Below are 22,709 nucleotides of genomic sequence, written 5' to 3' on the forward strand. Positions count from 1 at the left end.
TGTTTTTGCTTTGGTGATTTTTTCATTAATCTTTTTCCGTAGTTCGACGAGTTTTGGACATCCTTTGTAAGATGCAGGATGTCCGTAGTTTTTGCAGTTTACGCAGTAGATTTTTTCTTTGCTTACTGCTGCTTCTTTTTTTATTTTGCACTCACCTGGCCCGTGCGGTTCAGTGCATTTTACACAGCGTTAATTTAGGTTACAGTTGTGTGCAGTGTGGCCTATTCGCTGGCATTTGTAGCACTGCGTGATATCGTTGTTTTTTTTATTTTTTCCCATGCTATTTTTAGATAGTTGAGTCTGTTTATTTTTAATAGGTTCCCAATATTGCTATCGGGGGAGACTTGAATTATATAGATTGGGAGCAATGTGTTGTTCTCCCTTGATTTTCTTGTTGTGAATCGGGTCACTTTGGTGAAGTTAACTTCTTCGATATTCAGGGCTTTTAGATCTTCTAGTATTTCCGCTTCTGTGTAGCTGTTACCTAGACCTTTTAGTAGATACGTATGGGGTTTTTGAGATTTTGGAGTATATGTGAAGTTGGCCGTGTTGGCTGCAGTCAGTATTTTTTTTGCATTTGTGTAGTCATTTATGTTTTGAAGGTAAAGCACGTGCTTACCTGAGTGGATTCTTTTGATGTGGAAATTCTTGATTTTGAGTGAAGTTTCCATGAGTGCTATTGTATCTTTTGGGTCTTGTAATGTTATGTTGATAGGGGGTGGCCTGGCCCCTTTTGCCGATGTGGGGGGGTCTGCCTGTTCTTCAGCGGGGTGGCTGGGTGGCAGGCCTTTATAATTTTGGTTTTTCAGTAATGTTGAATGATGTGGTGTTGTTGTTTTTTTTGGCGGAGCGGCGGGGGAGGTACTTGTCCGGGCGGCATTGTTTTTGTTCGTGGTTATCGGTGATGTGACCAGGGGTGTGGGCTGTCTGGTTGCTTTTTTCCTTAGTAAGTCGTTTTTTTTTTTTAATGTTTCGATGATAGTTTCCTGCGACTGCGGTGCGCAGGGGTCTTGAGCTTGAAGGGCTTCAAATCTGTTTTTTATTGGGATTGCCATTGGTTGGGGGCTTCTTTTTTGTTTCATGTTTTCGTTTTTTTCGTGACACTCTTCTTGAGAATCGCTTTCTTTTTCTTTTAAATTTTCTTGTCTGATTTCTTTTTTGTTCCTGCTTATCAGGTTTGGAGGCGGATTGAGTTTCCGCGTCTTTTGTGCAGCGGGTCTTATGCTGCTATCTTTAATTATCTGTTGCTTTTCTATCTTCCTTTTGACCCCCTTTTTTGTCGGACTTATGGCGGATTCCGCCTCCTTGGTTTCAATCTCATTCCTTTCCTCTTCTATTTTTGTATTGTTTGTAGTGTGGGTGATGTTATCACTATTTTTTCACTGCTTAGCACTCTTTTTGCTTTTTTTTTTTTTTTCTCCGCTCTCTCACTGTATACTGTACACTGAATAGCTTGCTGCGCTCACTGTTAGGGCCTACGCCTGGTAGTCCCTTAGGGCCGAGAGGTCCGGTCTGCTCGGAGGATCACGGTCGACTGCGACGAGAACGAGTGCACTCAGCGCGGTATGAGCGTTGGCTGAAATAAGTAATATTTTTATTTGTCTTTGATTGTCAAATAAATAGAATATTTAAAGAAACATAAGTGTGTGCAAAAATCATTAATCTTTTTATTAGAGTTTATAAACTTCTATAAAGTGAAAGATTTACTTTTCAAATAAAAAATAAATTGAAATTGTATTATTACCTTGAAAAATCGCTTATGTTATAATAATCATCCAAAGTGATATGTAGCGGCATTCGACGGCAAAGAACTTTCCAACGGTTTCATCGGTACATAGTATACCACATAGACTGTTTACGAGAGACCGACAAAACATAAGCAAGGTCACGACGAAGGGTAAGCGTCGACAGGCCTAATGAGCTATCGATATCCCTACGGTCCTTTCGCCAAACACGAAAGAAAGCGTGCGTGACCACGGTCGCGAAAGTCTAACGAACGCGTGCGTAGTAGGGATATTGAGAGGTGATATAAAGAAATGAAATGAATTGAGAGATGAGTGGTGACCAAGAAGCGTGATTGCAGTCGATATCGAGAAACGTGAGTAAATTATTATCCGCTCGAGTCGCGAGTTGAGACTTGTAACAAAGTCGTTAAGCGAGAATACATATACTGTTAAACGAAACGCCGAGTATTTCTTTAGCACTCTACACGTACTACCAACACCTTATATATACAAAATAAGAGAAGGAAACGAATACTAATCATTAAATAGTAAAGAATTACTGATATAAAGCATATTTCGTTTCAATATTAAAAAGTTTTGATTATTATAAGAAGAGACCAATAAAGTATTTACAAACTTAAAGTTTTATAGAAAAATTGTACTTAAAAATAGATTTAATAAATCGAATACATTGGAAATATTATTGTGAATTATCATATATACCTTCGACTAATTCCGTTTTCAAATATTCTACTAAATATGTCTTGCATAGTCTTCTATCCCAATCATCTGTTATGTGACCTCCATACATTATTTCTCCAAATAAGTAACGAAGATCCTCCCAAGGTACTTTGATACTATTTTCCAGGTAATTAAATAATACAGATACGCTGATTGTTAGATCACCGAAGTTGAATGGGTAGGACTGACGCAAAAAAAAAATTTTTTTTGAACATACATAATTTACAAGCTTGTTATAATTTTATAAATTTGTTTAAACATATTTTGAATGAGAATAAACTACATTTTACTAAACAGAAAATTATTCTACGGAAAGCGTTATTTGAAAAAATTACAGAAAATCATTGCTGATACCGTATCTAATTATATTAATAATTACTTATCTCTGAACATTATACATAAATTTCATATATACATATATATATGTCGGGTTGACGTTAAGATTAGAGTTAGGGTTAAGGGCGTGAAACGAATCCCCATTGGCATTACACGTGGTCATTATGCAATAGAGGAGATATTTACTAGTGCAAATATGATTATGATAGAATTTGACAAGTAATCGCGATAATTAGATACTCGAGAAGCTAATGACAATGATCCTAGGCTCAATAACGAATCCGCGGTCAACGGGATAACGAACTCTACTCTTCTTTAGCGTATAAGTTGTACTCAATGTTAATGAATGGAGCAATCACCACGTAAAAGAAAGATACTTCAATCGTCGATGAGATCGAACAAGAGAGCGCCCCTCCGGCACGGTGACGCTGTCGAGGAGAACTATATCGCGTGTCTGAGGACACGAGATCATCGGATTCGTGGAGAAAAGTCTTCGTTCGGAAAGTGAGGGAAATTGACGCTACTGTTAATTGGTCAATTTCCATGTTGGTGGCTAGGGAAGGGTGCTAGCCGCCCTTAAGGGAAAGTTGCTAGCGGAAAGCGTCGTTCGTGAGAAAAATAGATTTCTCCTATTTTCCCGTAGTTGGAACGAGGACTGTTTGTCCGTTTGAAGGACTTTAGTTAAATAAATCTTAAGATTTATAGCGGGTCCTCGGGCTAGCTGAACATGTTCTGTGGAGATGCATCGACATCTGGCAATCATCTTAGCCGAAGAATAGAGTCTGCGTGTGGCGAGCCACGGCACAGAAACCGTTGGAATGTTTACTGTCGCGTGCCGCCACAACTATTTCTTTTAAGGAGAGCTATAGAATTACTCCATGCCTTTGTTAGACAAAAGGTTCGTCCCTTGACCGCGGCTACGTTCGACGACCGGTTGTCGCCTCGAGCCCAAGCTCACTATCATAAATCTCAAATAAATACAGTCAGATCGAATAACAACAATTTCTTAATACGACTATGGTGGAATCTGGATTACAGTATTGAGGGATCTTCCCAAAGTTCCAAAGGGAAGGTTCCGGTGTTCTTTTATCTCCGACATATATAATATACATACATATGTATACAATACATGTACACTATACATACATTAATTGTATATATATGTATGTAAATGTAATTTTTTAACGACGATTAACAACATAGTAACAGAGAAATTTGTTTAATTGCTATTTGTGCTTGGGTACGTTCTAAATTATTTAATAATTTATTATTAAAACATATATTGACTAAAAAAAAGCAATTATTAAAGAATATAATGTACGAACTTTGCTAATATCATCACTAATAAAAAGTAATGCTTTACCTTATTAGTAGCTTTTCCTAATTTGATTGCAGGTAACAAGGAAGACAGTTATAGTATGTTTTAAACTATTAGGTCATCCCATAAGTTTGTGCCGACTTTTGTGTATACATTTCATGTGTCGATTTATAAACATACGGCGATGAGGGACCAATGCACTTGAAAAATGGGAAAAAGTTGTACAACGAGAGGGGGATTACATTTTTTCATGAAACTGAAAGGTATGTAAACAATCTTAACATATATAACCGCTCGAAAAACGGAACGAACTTATGGGACGACATAATATATCACATTTGCGAGATATATTCGAAATATGTCTTATAATTAATAAAAAATCTGTTAAAGAGTATTAATTTGAAGTTATTACATTACACAAGATAACGTAAATATTGTTTTCTGCTTTCTCTCATTGTTTCAACAGTTACAAATCTTCGATCCATAATTTCTAATTTAACGTCATGATCCATTAAGATTTAACGTCACTTACCCTATTCCATCCTTGCGCCCCAAATTTTCTACGTTCTGCAAGTACAGCGTGGTAATAACAAAGTGCAAATAATATTGCTTTGAATTCGGTTTCCTTGCTGCAGGACTCCAAAGTTTCCTGGGTAAAGTTATCCAACGCTTTGTGAATATTCGCTTGAATTCCAGATGGTGGTTCGTTCGTAATCTTTATGGCTGATTCTAGTATACCCTGTGTACAATTTAACGTACCTTACATTTAGTAATTATCTATCTATATTATTGGCTAAAGTATCACGTGTATAGTAAATTAGGGACTATAATAGGGACCTCAGAATTTTCTTAGATTTTTTAAAGCAAAAAGACAATAAGAAATTAGGCCATTTAACGAAAGACCTGTAATGCCTACCGCGTTAGTGAAAAATCATATTACCGACGGAGGGTTAAAGAATATAATTAGCACATGTTAACTTAATTAAAAGTGCATATTTTCTTTTGCTTTTTCAAATTGTACAATTGTTTATTACCTGAGGTATTATTGATTCATGAGGATCAGGACTGGGTTCCGCACTAATGAACAAACGATAATCATCATGTGGATTCTCCGAGCATTGTTCCATCTTTTTTTCCAATGTAGGCAACCATTTCCTCACTAAATGGACATTTTGCAAAATTACCCAGTGGCCTTCGTTCGCGGAAAGTTCTATGGCTTCTTCCGCTATGGGTTCTTGACCTTGACCCAGTGATACATTATGGAAATTTCTCCCTCCAAAAGTGAAACCCAATTGCATTCCCAGTTTTTCGACGTCCTGAATTTTTATCGTTGTCGTTATTGTACATACATATTCCATGTGATTACGTTGATTTTCATAACATGTTTTTGTATAATTCATTAGGTATCGATAATTCTTAATTTTAATTGTCTTCGATTCAGGTTATAAACTGGTAAACGAAAGATATGTTATCGACAGCAACAGAGTATAGGAAATGAGAAGAGTAAGAAGATATTACAATTATATTGCATTAAAGAAAAATTATTAAATGTTGCGAAGTTTGATTGTAGCTTATTGATTGATTCCTCAGGGTATGCAAGAATTATATCTCATGACTTTGGTAGCTGATCCTACACCTTTGGATCGGTGGAATTTCAAAGCTAAATTTTTTGCATTGCATTGTTTAATGCTCGTTACGAGGAATAAATATCTGTAAGGAACCATGGGTCGCAAATGATCCGTTTTTTGGAAAATGACCTTAAAATACCTTAAAAACTAAGTAATGACATATTAATGAACAAACAAAAAGCTGTTCCTTTGAATGTACGATAACCTACGCTAAATAGAATGAAGCATCTAGCTTCATCATTTCAAACTATTACAAAATTACTTACCTTATGGAGAAATCTTTCGTATAAAAATCGAATAGCGTTGAAGAGAATATAATTCGGTACGTGGAATTGCAGAAACGTTAACTACTCTTCGATTTCGATATTTTTGAATGTATTGTAAAAATCGATATTTCAAATAATCTTTTCCTATATGAGAAGAGAATTCGCTTAATTTCCGTGATATTCGCGAAAAACTACCGATATCACTACAGTGAATTCTGCATCTGCAGTCGTGCTACCGTGACAGCGTATGCATTAGTTTAGTTACCGATTGCCGGTCACTTATCGTCTGTTTGACAACGAGAGTCGGGCGAGTTTAAAGGCTTCGTGCACAACGTACACATGCGAGGTTGCAAGAGTCTGTTATAACTGATAACTTATAACTCAATTAAAAGTGAATATCATCAGTGTATTAGGTTCAAATATTAAATAATTAAATAACTGTTAATAAACAGAAGATAAGCGACCGGCGACTGGTAACCAGACAGACGCATGGGCTGTCACTGTTGAACATCTATAGGCAGAAAAACACTATGATTGAGCCGGTAGTTTCTTGCCAATATATTGAAAACTAAACGAGTTCACTCCTTATATACAATATAGTATATAGGTAAAAGTTGTGCAAAATATTTTTACAACATATCAAAAAATCATAAAATTCGGGGGTCGATAACGTTTCTACAGTTTCACCCTATATACCGTTATATATTGCATACAATATTATGCATTATATATATTATTATTATTACAAGTTAATAGTGTTACACACTAGATAAATAAATAAATAAATAAATAAATAAATAAAATATTTTCAGTAAGGACTCCTGTTATTCTAACAGCAAAATGACTTTCAGTCGCGCGCGACTACTTTGCACGTGTGCATAGCATGTATAGATATATGTATGCCTTCCATATTCTTTGTAGTCACAGAGTCGTGTCTTAACTTCGCGGTTGCGCGCGTCTGGTCGCGAATGGGAAGAAGAATAAAGCGTAGACTTCGTTTAAAAGACCTAGCTACGGAGTGGGGAAAGTAGCGATGCCTTTTAGTAAGCAGATTGTAAGGAACCGTACGATACTTAGCCCAGAACCTTGGTGACCCGAAGTACTTAACAAAAAAGAACACAAAAGAAAAAAAAAATTTTCTTTTCTTTTCCTGCGATAAATTTAAACAGCTGATCCATACGAATCTTGATAAACTTTTGGAAACTATCCTGATAAACTATAAACAAACTACTGGATTTTTGTTTCGATTGATAATACAATACTATATGGTTATTAATAACTAATAAGCCGATGTGATATTATTTAAATAAAAAAGAAAATTAACAGAGCTGTTGTGCATAAAAAATGTTTAGGTGTTGAAATGTTAGGTGAAATGTATAAGTATTGAATAAATTTCTTACCTTCAACGGATCAACGCCAGGAGAGAGAATGAAAAATATAGGCGTGATTGAACTGGTTTCTTCAAAGGATTTATGAAAAGGTGGAGATCTGGATTCAACAAATTTTGAACCAAGCTTTTCTTCTACGAAGCACCTAAATAAAGTAGTGAGATACAATATTTTAAACAATTTGAGGAAAAAGGAAATATAATTTAACTTAAAGTAATACCAGGTAGTATAGTATACTGGGTGTTACTGATATTTTTAATGCTCTTTTTTATAAATAACAGATTTGTAAGATAAAAAAGAAAAATAATTATTTCTTATACATGCTACGATAAGGTGAATAGATTTTTGAAATGTTATTGTTTCTACGAAAGATTATGTATGTATGTAAACATAGAGAGACGAGTGTCGACTCCTGATAGCCAGCGTTAAGCATTATTTGTTATCAAGCGATGTCAATCCTTAAATGTTATCAATCGTTATCTGTTGTTAATCGTTATTTGTTGTTAGTTGCCAAAAGTAATAAACGTTATTGTTACAAATCAGGAGTATTTCTTGTGTGCTCAATCACGACATATACCACCTTAATAATAATTCTGTTTAGCTGTTCTCGACCTATGTGTTCGTTTTGTGTGTGTTTTGGAAAAGTGGGTGCTGCTAATGTCTAATTTTTCCGTTGTTTTAGATATTAGGAAGTTTATGTGACATCAGAGACCATCGCACCGCTTCAGAGACCAGGTCACACACCGCGGGCAAGATGACTGCCAGATGTCTACACATCCTTACTGGGTACCTTCGATAGTCTTAGGGACCTACCATAAATTTGGGCATTTTCATAGTTAAGGTCCTTTAGACCAAGCAAGGATCATTCCTTTCAAGTGTCCTTTACATTTATTGTTTACCACGGCTAGATACGGGAAACTTGGTTTTTCTGACGTTCTGTACCTTCCTTTACCAACTTTCTCTTGTCCCTTAAATTTAAGGCTTACGTTTTAAAGACAAGAAGGTTGAGCCGTAACGGAACTTTATGTTTCTTTTCTATGGAACTTTATTAAATAACACAACTTTATAAGCGCAGTTTGCGCGACTGATCTGAGAAATGTTGACTGACGAGAGTTTGTAGTTTCAGTCCCGAGCTGTTCTCGTATCATCATCGAGGAAAGCTCGGTGTGGGTGTACCCTTGGAAAAGTGAGGGTAACGATCCGCGATGCCAATTGGTTATAGCCCACGTTAATAAATGAAGAGTGGAGGAGGAAGCCTCCTACCAACATGGTCCCTAGGTGACACTGTTCATGGGGAAAACTAGCTTTCCCGCTATTGAGGGTACGCGGTGGGGACCTGCACACATCTGGCCTCTAATGTGGATTGCCGTCACACTCTCGAGGGCGGCTGAGACCCTTCCTAGTCCACCAACCTTCTTCTTACCCAATCAAAAGCAGTGTCTATTGCCCTCACTTTCCTAGCCAAAATTGTCCTTAACGAATCAGCTCATCTCGTGTCCTTAGACACACCCATCACTAGCTTTCCTCTGCCTCAACATTGTCACTAAACTTCACATATTCTCTATCTTTAGAATAGTCAACATGTTTTTACCGAGTTTCTACGCTTAGACCAGTCGCGCACTTAATTTATACATACGCATCAGTGTAACTAGTTTCTATATAAAGTTGTTGGAGTGAATTGTGATTTATACGTGTCAATTCAGTGTGTATTCCATTGTGATTACTGAATTCATCATAAGGTTTGATAAAAGGAAAGTTAATAGTTGTGCTACGGATGAACCTTCTTGTTTTTATCATCTAAGCCTCAAATTTACGTGACATTATCCTCGGTGTCTTTGTTGGTGTTGTGTATCGCTATACCTGCTTCTTGGACGAGGGAGTTTTGTTCTTTTGATCTGGAAATTTGACTTATATGCGGGAACATGCTGGCAGAATCGTTTTTGGAGGTATTTATTATTTTATTTTTCCAGTATTGGTTTTAGAGTTCGGGAATGCTTGTTTCAATTGCGATTTTATTTTGTATAGTAGATAATTTAGGAATTCGAAGTCTTCTCTTTCGTCGTAAGAATAGTTGTATTTTAGATTGTTGCATTTAGATAGTATGTAGCTTTTGTCTCGTTGTAGTTTTTTTATTTTATTGTTTACATAGAACTCGCAATAATTTTTTTGTTTTAATATTGGTGCGGATTTGTAGGGGCACTCGACAGCAAACTTTCCAACGGTTTCTGTCCCGTGGCTCGCTACACGAAGACTCTACCCTTCGAACAAGATGATTGCCAGATGTCGATACACTTTCACCGAATATTTTTAGCTAGCCTAAGGACCCGCTATAAATCATAGGATGTATGTAGCAAAGGTTCTCTAAAGGGACAATCGTCTTTGTCTCAACAATCTCTACACATACCACCCACTACGGGAAAACACAGGAAATCTGCTTTTTCTCACGTACGACGCTCCTCGCTAGCGATTTTCTCTCAAGGGCGGTTAACATCCCCCTCCAACCACCAACTCAAAATTGAGCCAATTAACAGCGACGTCCATTTCCCTCACCTTCCGAACCAATACTTTTCTTAACGAATCCGATCATTCCGTATCCTTAGACACACCCAATCACAGTTTTCCGAAGGAGTATTATCTTGACAAAAAGTCATTCTGTCGTGAGCCGCGAGACGAGTTGAGAGACGCCTATCCGAATTGATCGTTGGTAGTTGGCCGTAATAGCGAATCCGAATTTCTCGACATCTGTTGCAATCATCTCCCAACTTGAATCGCACCGCGAAACGTATCACATCGAGTTCGAATTTGCAACCGCGAACCGATAATTGTATCGCGCGTTCTGTGCACGAGTGTATATCACGTACATAAACTAATAAATATTTATAGTTGAACAATATCGAGTGAATCTTCTACACTTATCACGCACTTATCACCCCAGATTCTTGAAGAGCTATTTCTATATGTTTTTCTATTTCGTCTATGAATGAGTCGATTTGTGTGATTGTTAAGCTGACGTTGTTGTAGATCTTCTGGTCGTAGTCCTGTTCGAGTCGGTTTTGGAACTTTTTCTAGTCTGTCTTTTCGTAATCGTACCTGGGAGTTTCGGTCTGTGTTTCAAGTGTTAGGAAGTCAGATGTATTCTTGTTTATCTGAAATACTATGGCGTTATGGTCGCTGTTATAGTCTAGGATATTGAGAGTGTGTTAACATTTTGAAATTTTAATCGCGCGTCTGCTAGGCATGTGCCCAGGTATGAGCCTTCTTTTCGGTAAGAGGGTAGCTCGGAGCTGTAATGGTTTATTTTGTAGTGTATACTTTTATTGTCTAGCCAGTTTGTAATGAAGTTTCCTCTCGTGTTGTTTAGTTCGTTTTTCCAGCTTGCATGTTTTGCATTAAGGTCGCCAGCTATTGTATAGTAATTTTCCTGTTTGTCGATCTGTAAAAGTTCAAAGAGATTGTTGAATTCGTCGTTAAATTCTTTCTGCAGTGCTAAATAAGTTTTCCTTATTGCTTATTTTTATTTTTATGATCGTTTCTAGGATTTTGAAACTTGTTATTTTGTCGTTTTGCATTGTTTTGAACATCAGAGGGTTTTTTTATGAGGATTGCAGTTCCTCCACCTTGGGCAGCTAGAGTAGTTTTTGAAGTATACTTTGTGTCTTTTGTTCAATTTTGTTTCTGAGATAAGTACGATGTGGAAAGTGGAAGGGTTAGCATATTGTATCTGTATTTGGTTTGAAATTATTGAGTTGGCATTTATTGAAATTATTTGCAAACGTTTTACTTTTAACTGATTTGTTTTTTGCTGTAATTGACACTTGAGTGGGTTTTGGTTATTCATCATTTATACTATCGATAGTGATGAAGATGGGGTCGATCCTTTCCTCCTGCGTTTTTAATGATTTTCTCATTTCGTTTAATTGCTTTTGTTCATTTAACGCCTTGAGTGTACATTTTTTGAAGTCTTCAATGACGTTTATTATGTTTAGTTGGAGTATGTTTACTGTTGGATTAGGGCTTTGATTCAAGCGGGGAAATATATTTGTTATATATTATATATTTGGTAGTTTGTTTTCTTTATTTGTGTTTGATACACAAAAGAATATTTAAAGAAACATAAATGTACCAAAATGAAAATGATATATTGCATGGTAACGGTCGTGTTATAGAAAAACATATCTTTTTCTCGATGCTTAGATTATAGATTCTTAAAGGTTGATTGTTAAGAAAAATAATATAGATTGGGAAAATAAAAAAAAGCCAACACCACACGGAGTTCCCAGGCGGTCACCCATCCAAGTACTATCCGTGCCCAGCGCTGCTTAACTTTCGTGATCGGACGAGAACGAGTGCTTTTTTTTTTTTTTTTTATCTTTGTTTATTAGTTCCAGGTTATTTACATATTTTTTTTACATCATTTTTTTTCCAGAATAAACGCTGAATTCTAATTGTAGGGTGGTACAGGCAAGAGTACCGATACGCGACGGTACGACGTAGCCATGCATTATTACATTCTTTTCTCTTTTTTTTTTTTTTTTTTGAGATTATTAATGTTAAATAAAATAAAATTAAGCCGCTGTTGCGCTGTGCTTATGTACGATATTTTAATTTATGTCCTGAAAGCCTGGACGCAAAAACAGGACAGTTCGCTAGCCTATTAGGGAGGGGCTGGGAGTGGATGGACTGGAAGGGGCGGGGAGGGGTGTTCTGTGGGATTAGTATAATATTTGTTTACATATTTACATATTTACATGTCGGGTTGGCGTTACGATTAGAGTTAGGGTTAAGGGCGTAAACGAATTCCTATTGACACTAGACGTGAACACTATGCAATAGAGGAGATATTTACTAGTGCAAACATGACCATGTTGGAATTGGACAAGTAATCGCGATAAATTGATACTCGAGAAGCTAATGACAATGATCCTAGGCTCAATAACGAATCCACGGTCAACGGGATGACGAACTCTACGCTTCTTTAGCGTCTAAGTTGTACTCAATGTTAATGCGTGGGGCAATCACTACGTATCCGAGAGTTACTTGAATCGTCGTCGAGATCGTACCGGAGAGTGGTTCTCCATCACGGTAACGCTGTCGAGGAAAACTATGACGGGTGTGCCTAAGGGCACGAAATCATCGGATTCGTGGAGAAAAGCCTTCATTCGGAAAGTGAGGGAAATCGGCGTTACTGTTAATTGGTCAATTTCCATGTTGGTGGTTAGGGAAGGGTGCTAGGCGCCCTTAAGAGAAAGTTCGAGAAGAGGAAGCGTCGTTGGTGAGAAAAATAGATTTCTCCTATTTTCTCGTAGTTGGGACGAGGACTGTTTATCGGTTTGAAGGACTTTAGTTAAACAGATCTTAAGATTTATAGCGGGTCCTCGGGCTAGCTGAACATGTACTGTGGAGACGCGTCGACATCTGGTAATCATCTTACTCAAAGAATAGAGTCTGCGTGTGGCGAGCCACGGGACAGAAATCGTTGAAACGCTTACAGTCGTGCCCCGTCCTAAGTATTTCTTTTAAAGATAGCTATAGGGTTACTTCATGCCTTTGTTAGACAAAACGTTCATCCCTTGACCGCGGCTACGTTCGGCGACTGGTTGTCGCCTCGAGCCCAAGCTCACTATCATAAACCTCGAACAATCGGAGCGACATTTGTTTAATCTAAATTACGACATTACGGTATTCCCGAGAATCCAAGGAGAGGTTCCGGTGCTTTTCCATCTCCGACACGGCCATTCTGACTATCACACGTCCTCGGGTGCAACTATAAGATTGAGTCTTCCTAACATTAGGTTCGGTACAATTAGCATGTCTACAATTTAACTTAATGTCTAAATAAGCTGAGGGTCCAGTGTAACAACAAAATTTTGTTCGGAGGTTTGACAACAAAAGGAATAGAAGAGAACATGAATTAGTAACGTTGTAATTAGGAGTAATTGGAAGTGCTAGTTGCATCCTGTGGGTTATCAGTCGGGTCATAACGGCGAAATGGACCAGTCTCGATTTCGCACCCCAATGGATCTCGTTTTTCTAGATCGCACGACCGCACCAAACTTCGTAACACTATAGCTCATGGTGCGCGTGAACACATCACTTGCCCCTTAGTCGAGCTTCATAACACTATAGCTCATGGTGCGCGTGAACACATCACTTGCCCCTTTACCAAGCTTCATAACTCTATAGCTCATGGTGCGCGTGAACACATCACTTGCCCCTTTACCGAGCTTCATAACGTACTCCGTAAGGTGCTACGGTCTTTGTGCTAAGGATCTTCCGAGATCGAGGTGCTCATGTCGTCGTGGTCACTGTTATTGCCGTCACTATCGACGTCCAACTCAGCGGGAACGCGACTGTCCGGCATTTTCCTTAATCTGTCGTGACTGTCTTTATACGATCGTTTGCCGTCTAGCGTTTTTAAAATATACCTATCTCCTTCCAAAATCTCGGTTATTACGAATGGACCCTTGAATTTTGGCTCTAGCTTGGTTTGGTTTCTTTTCTCGTTTTTGCGTGGTACGAAATCGCCGAGGTTAAACCTAACCACTTTAGCTTTGTTTCTATCAAATCTTTTTTTGCTGTACTGGGCTTTACTCTCTATGTTCTACACAGCCTGCTGTCTTACATCAGGGATATCGACTTCCTTTTCTTTGATATTGTCGGGTAGCAATAGGTCGTACGGTCTCGCTGTTCTACCGATTAGTAGTTGTAAAGGGCTCGAATTAGTCACGCGGTTGGTGGTGCAGTTCAACGCTAGCTGTATTTCCCCAATCGCGTCTTGCCGCGGCCGCCCGGTCGTTTCTACTGTCGTGAACGTATTTTCAATGTACGCATAACACGCTCTACCTGTCTATTGACTCTATCATCGGTCGCTATCGAGTGAACTTTAATTCGTTTGCTTTCGCAGAATTCTCGAAATTCATTACCCTTAGGACATCTTTCCTGATCTGCTACTATCCGGCAGGGACTTCCGAATAAAATATAGCGGGTTTAAGCGCTTTAATGGTGTTACGGAAATCTATCTTACGAGTACGATGCAGGTATACGAATTTAGTGAACACATCGATCAAAACAATGACGTACTCCTTTGAATCGCTTTTACCACTCAACTTGCCTGTTATGTCCATGTGGACCGTATGCCAGGGTATGCTGGTCTTAGGTATAGGACGTAGTTCGGCTTGTATCTTACCTGAACTAGCTTTCGAGACTTGACAAGCATGACAGTTCTCAATGAATCGGCGAACGTACTTCGCCATCCCTTCGAACCAGTAATACTCGTACAGTCTCTCGAGCGTTTTCTCCCAACCTAAGTGCATAATTGACTGGTGCACATGGTTAATAACAGACTATCTAAAACCTCTTAGGACTATAGGTAAACAGAGAGTCCTGCCTTTTCTTTGTATCCTACGGTAAAGAGTACCGGACCGTAATTCGTATGTATTCGCGATGTCTTCCGCGAGCTCATCGTTTTGCAATTTCTTGACGATTCCCAAGGTTTGAGAATCACGACGTTGTTCGGCTAACAGCTAGTATTCCGATATTTCGGCCAGATTGATTTCTTTCTCCGCAATTTTATCAATTTTACGGTGGTCTAAATCTACGGGGTTTCGCGAGAAGAAATCTACGTGGGCTGTCCGTTTACTTTCCAGATACATAATGTCAAAAACAAAAGTCTGCAAGTAGGCCCATCACCGATGGTCCCTGTCATTTAAATGTACTTTATTACTCGACGCTTTCGACGAGTCGCAATCCGTGACAACAAGAAATTCCCGTCCATGTAGATAGTGACGGAAACGCTCGACTGCGTTTACGACTGCTAACGTCTCTAGTTCGTAGGAATTATACCTAGATTCTGCGAGGGTAGTTCTTTTGCTGTAATACTCTATTGCTTTGCCTTTACCTTCGACTTGATGCGTCAAAATCGCCCCGTAACTCTCCGAGCTAGCGTCAGTATGTAGTTCTATATGGGGTTCTATATGTAGTTCTATATATCTGTAGTTCTAATTGGGGTCGAATATCATTAACACCGGCGCGTCGGTCAGGGCGGAAACTGCCTGTTGTCTTATTTTCTCGTGCCTATCTGTCCAAGTTATATTTCTGTTATTTGAGATGAGCGCATACAGGGGTTTCATCACCTGTGAGAATTTAGGGATGAACTTTCGGAAGTACGAAGCTAACCCTATGAACTGCCTGGACTGTGTGACGGCTGTTGGCACAGGTAAAGAGCTTAAGGTGTGTATTTTACCCGGGTTCGGACGAACTTCTTCGTTATGAATTACATATCTCAAATAGAGCACCGATGTCTTTAGAAAAGAACAGTTCGCAATGTTAACAGAGAATCCTGCTTTTACGAGGGTATCTAATACGGTGTTCAATCTTCCTAAAGCTTGATCTATCGAGTCGGCAATAATTAGAACGTTATCGAAATAAATAACAACGTACGAATGAGCGAGGTCGCCTAGGGCCTTGCGAATGGCCCTCCGAAAGACGGACGGCGCAATTTTTTTTCAGTTCAAACGGCATCGTTATCTACTCATATTGTCTGTCGGGAGTAACGAACGCTGTATACTCCGCTGAATTAGGATAAGTAGGAATTTGGTGAAACCCGCTGGCCATATCCAGGCTAATAAAATATCTCGCCTCTTGCAATCTCGCGACTTGATCCGCAATAAGGAGTAAAGGGTACCGATCCGCGACGGTACTTTGATTTAGTTCTCGGGGATCCACACGTAATCTATCTGAGCCGCTTTCTTCTTCACGAGTTACGTAAAGCTCGCGAATAGCGAATTACTAGGCCTTATGATCTTTGCTTTAATTAAAACGCTTATTTTCTCACGTACCGCTCTTCGGTCCTCCTCACTAAATCTATAAGGACTTCCTCGTACGGTGATGTTAGGATCAATTAATCGTATTTCTAACCGGCCTGTATTTACGCGAATACGTAGGGAATCCGTAACGAATGAATCTTTGAATTTGTCGAGAAGAGAAATTAATCGACTTTTATTATTACCATGTACATCAGTGTCAGCTTCATTAACGACGATCTCGTTTGCAGTGGTTTCATTACAGACATTAATTATTTTTGTTTTACACATAGCGAGGCTATTTTGTGTAATGTTACGTCAAAACCCAGACTTAGAGTTCCGCAACTAATCGCGATATCATATTTTAGATAACTATCAGCAAGGACATGAGAAATTATCTTCGATGTAAAAATCATTAATACACACGATGAACAAATGGGAGGCGTATGTTTAATACAAGTATTTCCTGCTCCTCGCATTACTAATATGTCAGTCATTCTTTTGCCAGAAATCTCGAGGCCACGGACTCTTTAATTAGTGAACGCTCGGCTCCCGAATCGGAGTAAAATGGAAACGACTCACCCAGATGACTTGATCTACCCGATGATGCTTCCAGTACGTAGAAGTCGACTCGCCACTCGTTATTGAAATTATGGTTTTCTTTCATAATCAGGTTGACAGTTGCGCCCCGTGCAGCGGGGTCGGAACGTGCGATTTTAAGGGTTAAAACGTGGTAGCGAAAACTTGTTAGGTTTCACACTCGATTTTGCACTAGCGACTGGGTTACTCGCGCACGATGGTCGTAAGTCCTAACACTGTTATAATCCGCACTGATCCCACTTCTGATGTCGGGTTGGCGTTACGATTAGAGTTAGGGTTAAGGGCGTAAACGAATTCCTATTGACACTAGACGTGATCACTATGCAATAGAGGAGATATTTACTAGTGCAAACATGACCATGTTGGAATTGGACAAGTAATCGCGATAAATTGATACTCGAGAAGCTAATGACAATGATCCTAGGCTCAATAACGAATCCACGGTCAACGGGATGACGAACTCTACGCTTCTTTAGCGTCTAAGTTGTACTCAATGTTAATGCGTGGGGCAATCACTACGTATCCGAGAGTTACTTGAATCGTCGTCGAGATCGTACCGGAGAGTGGTTCTCCATCACGGTAACGCTGTCGAGGAAAACTATGACGGGTGTGCCTAAGGGCACGAAATCATCGGATTCGTGGAGAAAAGCCTTCATTCGGAAAGTGAGGGAAATCGGCGTTACTGTTAATTGGTCAATTTCCATGTTGGTGGTTAGGGAAGGGTGCTAGGCGCCCTTAAGAGAAAGTTCGAGAAGAGGAAGCGTCGTTGGTGAGAAAAATAGATTTCTCCTATTTTCTCGTAGTTGGGACGAGGACTGTTTATCGGTTTGAAGGACTTTAGTTAAACAGATCTTAAGATTTATAGCGGGTCCTCGGGCTAGCTGAACATGTACTGTGGAGACGCGTCGACATCTGGTAATCATCTTACTCAAAGAATAGAGTCTGCGTGTGGCGAGCCACGGGACAGAAATCGTTGAAACGCTTACAGTCGTGCCCCGTCCTAAGTATTTCTTTTAAAGATAGCTATAGGGTTACTTCATGCCTTTGTTAGACAAAACGTTCATCCCTTGACCGCGGCTACGTTCGGCGACTGGTTGTCGCCTCGAGCCCAAGCTCACTATCATAAACCTCGAACAATCGGAGCGACATTTGTTTAATCTAAATTACGACATTACGGTATTCCCGAGAATCCAAGGAGAGGTTCCGGTGCTTTTCCATCTCCGACATACATATTTACACTTTGATTCGGTGAGCGTTGCCGTTCTGTGGCTCTTTATCTTGTTGTTTTTGTTGTGGATTCCGTATCCACCAATATTTTTTTGTGTTTTTTCTGTGTTTGTCTTCTGTATCCTTTTGGGGGAGGGCCATGTTGTATCTCCACCTAGTGTCTGCCGTGCGGCCATCTAGGTTTTCCTCGTATTGAATAGATTTCATTCCTATTTTCCTTTGCATATGATAAATTATGGGTATGTTGTTTTGGTCTTGGAGATAGTTTCTTTCGTCTAGGTATAGAAAGGCTTCGGCGGGGATGTAGCCTGTTAACAGAGTGTTTTTGAAGTATGCGTCGTTTGGGTATAAGCAGCCGAAGATTAGGCTGTTTTCTTTGATCTTCGCGGCTTGCGAGAAGTGATTTCTCGTTAGTTTTAGGATGTGACAGTCGATGCGGTGGATGTTGGCTAAGTCGTATATTTTTTTGTTTTTTACGTATTTTCTGTATCCGCTGTGTTCTGATCTGTAAATGCTCAGGCAAGCTCTGATGCATTTTCTTTCAAATATGCGAATTTTTTCCATTATTGACGCAGGTATGTTGTACCATATTGGGCAGCCGTAGGTTATAATGGGTCTTATTAGCGATTGGTAGCACATGATTTTTACTTTGCTATCGAGAAGTCTGGAATAAAAGAGCCTTTTTGTATTCCAAAAAGCTTTGCTGGCTTTGGAGAGTTGGATTTCGATGTGTTGCTTATAATTTAGTTTTTCATCTATGTTTATTCCTAGGTATTTTACGCAGTTTTTGTGTGGTATGAGGTTCTCTTCGTTTGCTTTTTCTTTTAGGCGGAATTTCCTGACTTGTTCCCTTTCTGCTGGGCCGATTTTGCTTGTTCTGGGTCTGAATAGTATGGTTTCGCATTTGCTTGCGTTAATTTTTAGTTTCCATGTATGATAGTAATCGCTGATTTTGTTAAAGAGTTCTTGCAGTTCTGTTCTTATCGTTTTGGTTTTGCGGCCTGTTACGTAGATGATTAGGTCATCCGCGAAGGCTATGGAGCGTTTGTGTGTGGATGTGTTGAGATTAAAGAGGTTTAGTAAGTCGTTATTGTAGATGCTAAAGAGTAGCGGGGAATTTACTGTTCCTTGTTGCAGGCCGTTCTCTATGGAGAATTCTTTGCTTGAAGTGTGCGAGCCGTCGGTCATTATGAAAGTTTTGTTTGTTACCATGTCCCATACTATTTTGATTAGGTATTCGGGGAAGTTCTTTTTAATCATTTTATAAATGAGCCCTGGGATCCAGACGGTGTCGAAGGCTTTTTCGATGTCTATTAGGCAGGCGGCTACTCGCTGGTTTGCGTTAAGTGCCCAGCAGATATCCGACGTAAGTTTGTTTATTGCGTGGATTGTGGAGTGTTTGTGGCGGAAGCCGAATTGGTTTTCCGGGATTATCTTATTTTTTGAGCAGAAGGCTGCTAGGGGGTTGTTTATGATCATTTCGTATACTTTGCTTATGTTGGGGAGGAGGCTTATGGGTCGTAGGTTTGCAGGTGATGAGCCGTCTTTATTTTTTTTTGTAATGGCTATGAGTTTGGCTTTTTTCCATTTTTTGGGGAAGTACGTGTTGTTTAGTGCATTATTAAACAGTACTGTGTAGTACCATTTTATTTTGTTTGGTAGGCGTTTGAGCGAGATGTTTGGGATGCCATCGAAGCCGGCGGATTTTTTGTTGTTTAGCGTGGAGAAGATTGTACTTAGTTGATTGAAGTTTGTGAAGTAGTTTATTTCTGGGTCGGGCTGTTTGGGGTCGTCCGATGTGTTTTCGTTTGAGAATGTGCAGACTGTTTTGTTTAGCGCTATGTCTTGTTTTATTTTATTTTTTAGTATGTTTGTTTCGGCGATGATAATTCTGTTTAATTGTTCTCGGTCCATGTGTTCGTTTTGTGTGTGAGTTTTGGCGAAGTGGGTGCCGATAATGTCTAGTTTTTCCGTTGTTTTTGATATTATGAAGTTGCCCTCTGTGTCTTTGTTGGTGTTGTGTATCTCGATGCCTGCTTCTTGGATGAGGGAGGCTTTTTCTGGAGGCAGTTTGAGGGGCGGGATGGAGTTTTGTTCCTTTGGTCTGAAAATTTGATTTATCTGCGGGAACATGCTAGCAGAGTCTTTTTTGGAGATATTTTTTATTTTATTTGTCCAGTATTGATTTATAGAGTTTGCGAATTCTTGTTTTAGTTGTGATTTTATTTCGTGTAGCAGGTACTTTAGGAATTCTATGTCTTCTCTTTTGTCGTAAGAGTAGTTGTGTCTTAGGTAGTTTAATTTCGATAGTATGTAGCTTTTATCTCGTTGTAGTTTTTTTATTTTATAGTTTATATATGGCTCGCAGGAGTCTTTTTTTTTAAATGTCGGTACGGATTCTTGTAGGGCGATTTGTATATGTTTTTCTATTTCGTCTATGAACGAGTCGATTTGTCTGTCTGTTAGGTTGACATTGTTATAGATTTTTATGTCGCAGTTCTGTTCGAGTAGGTTTTGGAACTTTTTCCAGTCTGTCTTTTTGTAGTTGTACCTGGGTGTTTCGGTCTGTGTTTCAAGCGTTAGGCAGTCAGATGTATAGGAGAACGAGTGCACTCAGCCCGGTTTGAGCGTTGACTGAAATAAGTAATTTTTTTATTTGTCTTTGATGGTCAAAGAAATAGAATATTTAATGAAACATGTGTGTGCCAAAATGAAAATGATATAACGTATGGTAATGGTCGCACGATACTAAAACATTGCAATTTCTTCATGCTTAGAATAAAGATTATTAAAAATTGATTGTTAAGGAATCCGAATTGATTTTTTTTTTGGGGGGGGGGGGGAATTACCTTATTTTTTGTGCAAAAGGAGATTAGGGTGTCATTTATGACTATTTCGAATATTTTGATTACGTTGGCTAGGATACATAATATCGCAGGTTTGAGAGCAAGGAGCGGTTTTTATTTTTTTCTTTTATGATGGCTCTTAAAATTATTAAGGAGCACTGCATAATAACATTTTATTCTGTTTGAGCAGAATGTTCAGGATGTCGTCGAAACCGGATGATTTTTAATTGTTTAATTTAGAGAAAATGATTTTTATTCGGTTGTAATTTGCAAAGAAGTTTATTTCTGTGTCTGGTTGTTTGGGTTTGTCCGAGGTGTTTTCATTAGAAAATATGAAGGTTGTCTTATTTAGCGATATGTCTCGCTCTATTTATTTTTCAGTTTGTTTGTTTCGGCAATGATAATTCTGTTTAATTGTTCTCGACCCATGTGTTCGTGTGTGTGTATGTTTTGGAAAAGCGAGTGTCGATAAGATATAGTTTTTCCGTTGTTTTACATGTCATAAAATAACTAGACTTCATGTTTTTATTGGTGTTCTGTATCGCTATACCTGCATCTTGGAGGAGGGGAGCTTTCTCTGGAGACAGTTTGAAAGAAGAGATAGAGTTTGGTTTTTTTAACCTAGAAATTTTATTTGTCTGTGGGAACATGCTAGCTGAGTTTTTTTAGGCATATTTTTTTTACTTTGTTTGCTCATCTTCTGTTTCATCGTAAAAATAGCTGTATTTTAGATTGTTTATTTTGGATAGTACGTAGCTTTTGTCTCGTTGTAGTTCGCTTTCGCAGTCAAGGCGTTATTTTGGAAGGGTACTCCGATAGCTAAAAACGATTCCCTTCAACATTCGTAGCAGTATTTTTAATTTCCTATGCTATGAGTTTCTTGTACGGGTAATTGACGGATTTTAACGGTCCGAACGATCGAGCGCCCCTTACCCCTTGGTCAATAACATCGAAGCATGGCATTCATTCAGGTATCGTTCACGCTCTTCTCGGGAAGGATCCCCCGCACTTGGAGCGCCTTAACGCCGTAAACACCATCTTGCGGGCGAAGATGCCGTTTGACGATTATCTTCATAACCAATCAGCGTGCGGATTTGGGGCCCTTCGTTTTGATCCTTGTTGGAGTCTAATACGTGTTGGGCTCGCTCGAGTCTAACAACGGTATCGGCAGTCTCGTTCGAGTGGTTCAACCGTGAACACGTAGGAGACAGTCAGCTTCAGTGCCTCCGATTCGCTGAACGTGGAGTAACGAACCGTTTCAATCTCTCAGTGCTCTTCAAGCGCTCCTGCAGGCTCAATCTTACCATCAGGCGTAACGATCAGTGGACAGTCCTCTGCGAAGTCTTCAGTTTTGAACGATATCTCCCAGCATACGTGAAGGTAAGTATCATTTTAGTGATCGAACACTTGTACAGGTTAGACGTATCGTTATTTCTTTAACCGTTTGAGTACTAAGCAGCGTTATCGCTGTTTAGATTTTCTATCGAAAAGTCCCAGTACATTTGAACGCTACGGACGACTGACGGTATTTTGGATTACATTGTTATCTTAATAATTTCTATTGAATAAAAGTTGAAATAATTATAAACTAATAGTATGTATATATAAAAATATAGATGTATTTCATAAGAATAACGAATATGACGAGCGCTTTCATGCCGCTTGTTTCTTTTCGCAATCGATTAAGAGGTTATCTTGTCGTTCGGGACTTTTCGACCCTGGTTTTTCAAAAACCCCGGGGCTCAAACGGTTGAATTATGTCAATATTATCATAAATAATTACTTTTCTATTTACTCTATATGATTTTCGAAACATTAAAAGATTATTATTACT

General features: G+C 38.9%; 1 protein-coding gene across 1 annotated transcript; it reads right to left on the reverse strand.

Annotated features, from left to right (window-relative positions):
* Nucleotides 1-2,052: 2,052 nt before the first annotated feature.
* LOC125386674 (dynein axonemal heavy chain 17-like) lies at nucleotides 2,053-9,325 on the reverse strand. The gene is made up of 5 exons (XM_048413682.1): nucleotides 9,216-9,325; nucleotides 7,414-7,546; nucleotides 5,154-5,435; nucleotides 4,652-4,858; nucleotides 2,053-2,649 (listed from the first exon to the last, which is right to left on the reverse strand). The coding sequence occupies exons 1-5, from the start codon at nucleotides 9,323-9,325 to the stop codon at nucleotides 2,425-2,427; spliced, it is 957 nt and encodes a 318-aa protein (XP_048269639.1). The 3' UTR covers nucleotides 2,053-2,424.
* Nucleotides 9,326-22,709: the final 13,384 nt, after the last annotated feature.

This window comes from Bombus terrestris, chromosome 17, assembly GCF_910591885.1.
Source record: "Bombus terrestris chromosome 17, iyBomTerr1.2, whole genome shotgun sequence".
NCBI classification, from domain to species: Eukaryota; Metazoa; Arthropoda; class Insecta; order Hymenoptera; family Apidae; genus Bombus; species Bombus terrestris.

Coding starts and splice junctions, on each gene's coding strand:
- LOC125386674 (XM_048413682.1), bottom strand. CDS start 9,325: ATGTTCCCGCATATAAGTCAAATTTCCAGATCAAAAGAACAAAACTCC. Junction 7,547..9,215: donor GACACCGAGGATAATGTCAC/GTAAATTTGAGG, acceptor TACTTTATTTAG/GTGCTTCGTAGAAGAAAAGC. Junction 2,650..4,651: donor GGGCGCAAGGATGGAATAGG/GTAAGTGACGTT, acceptor TTTTTGCGTCAG/TCCTACCCATTCAACTTCGG.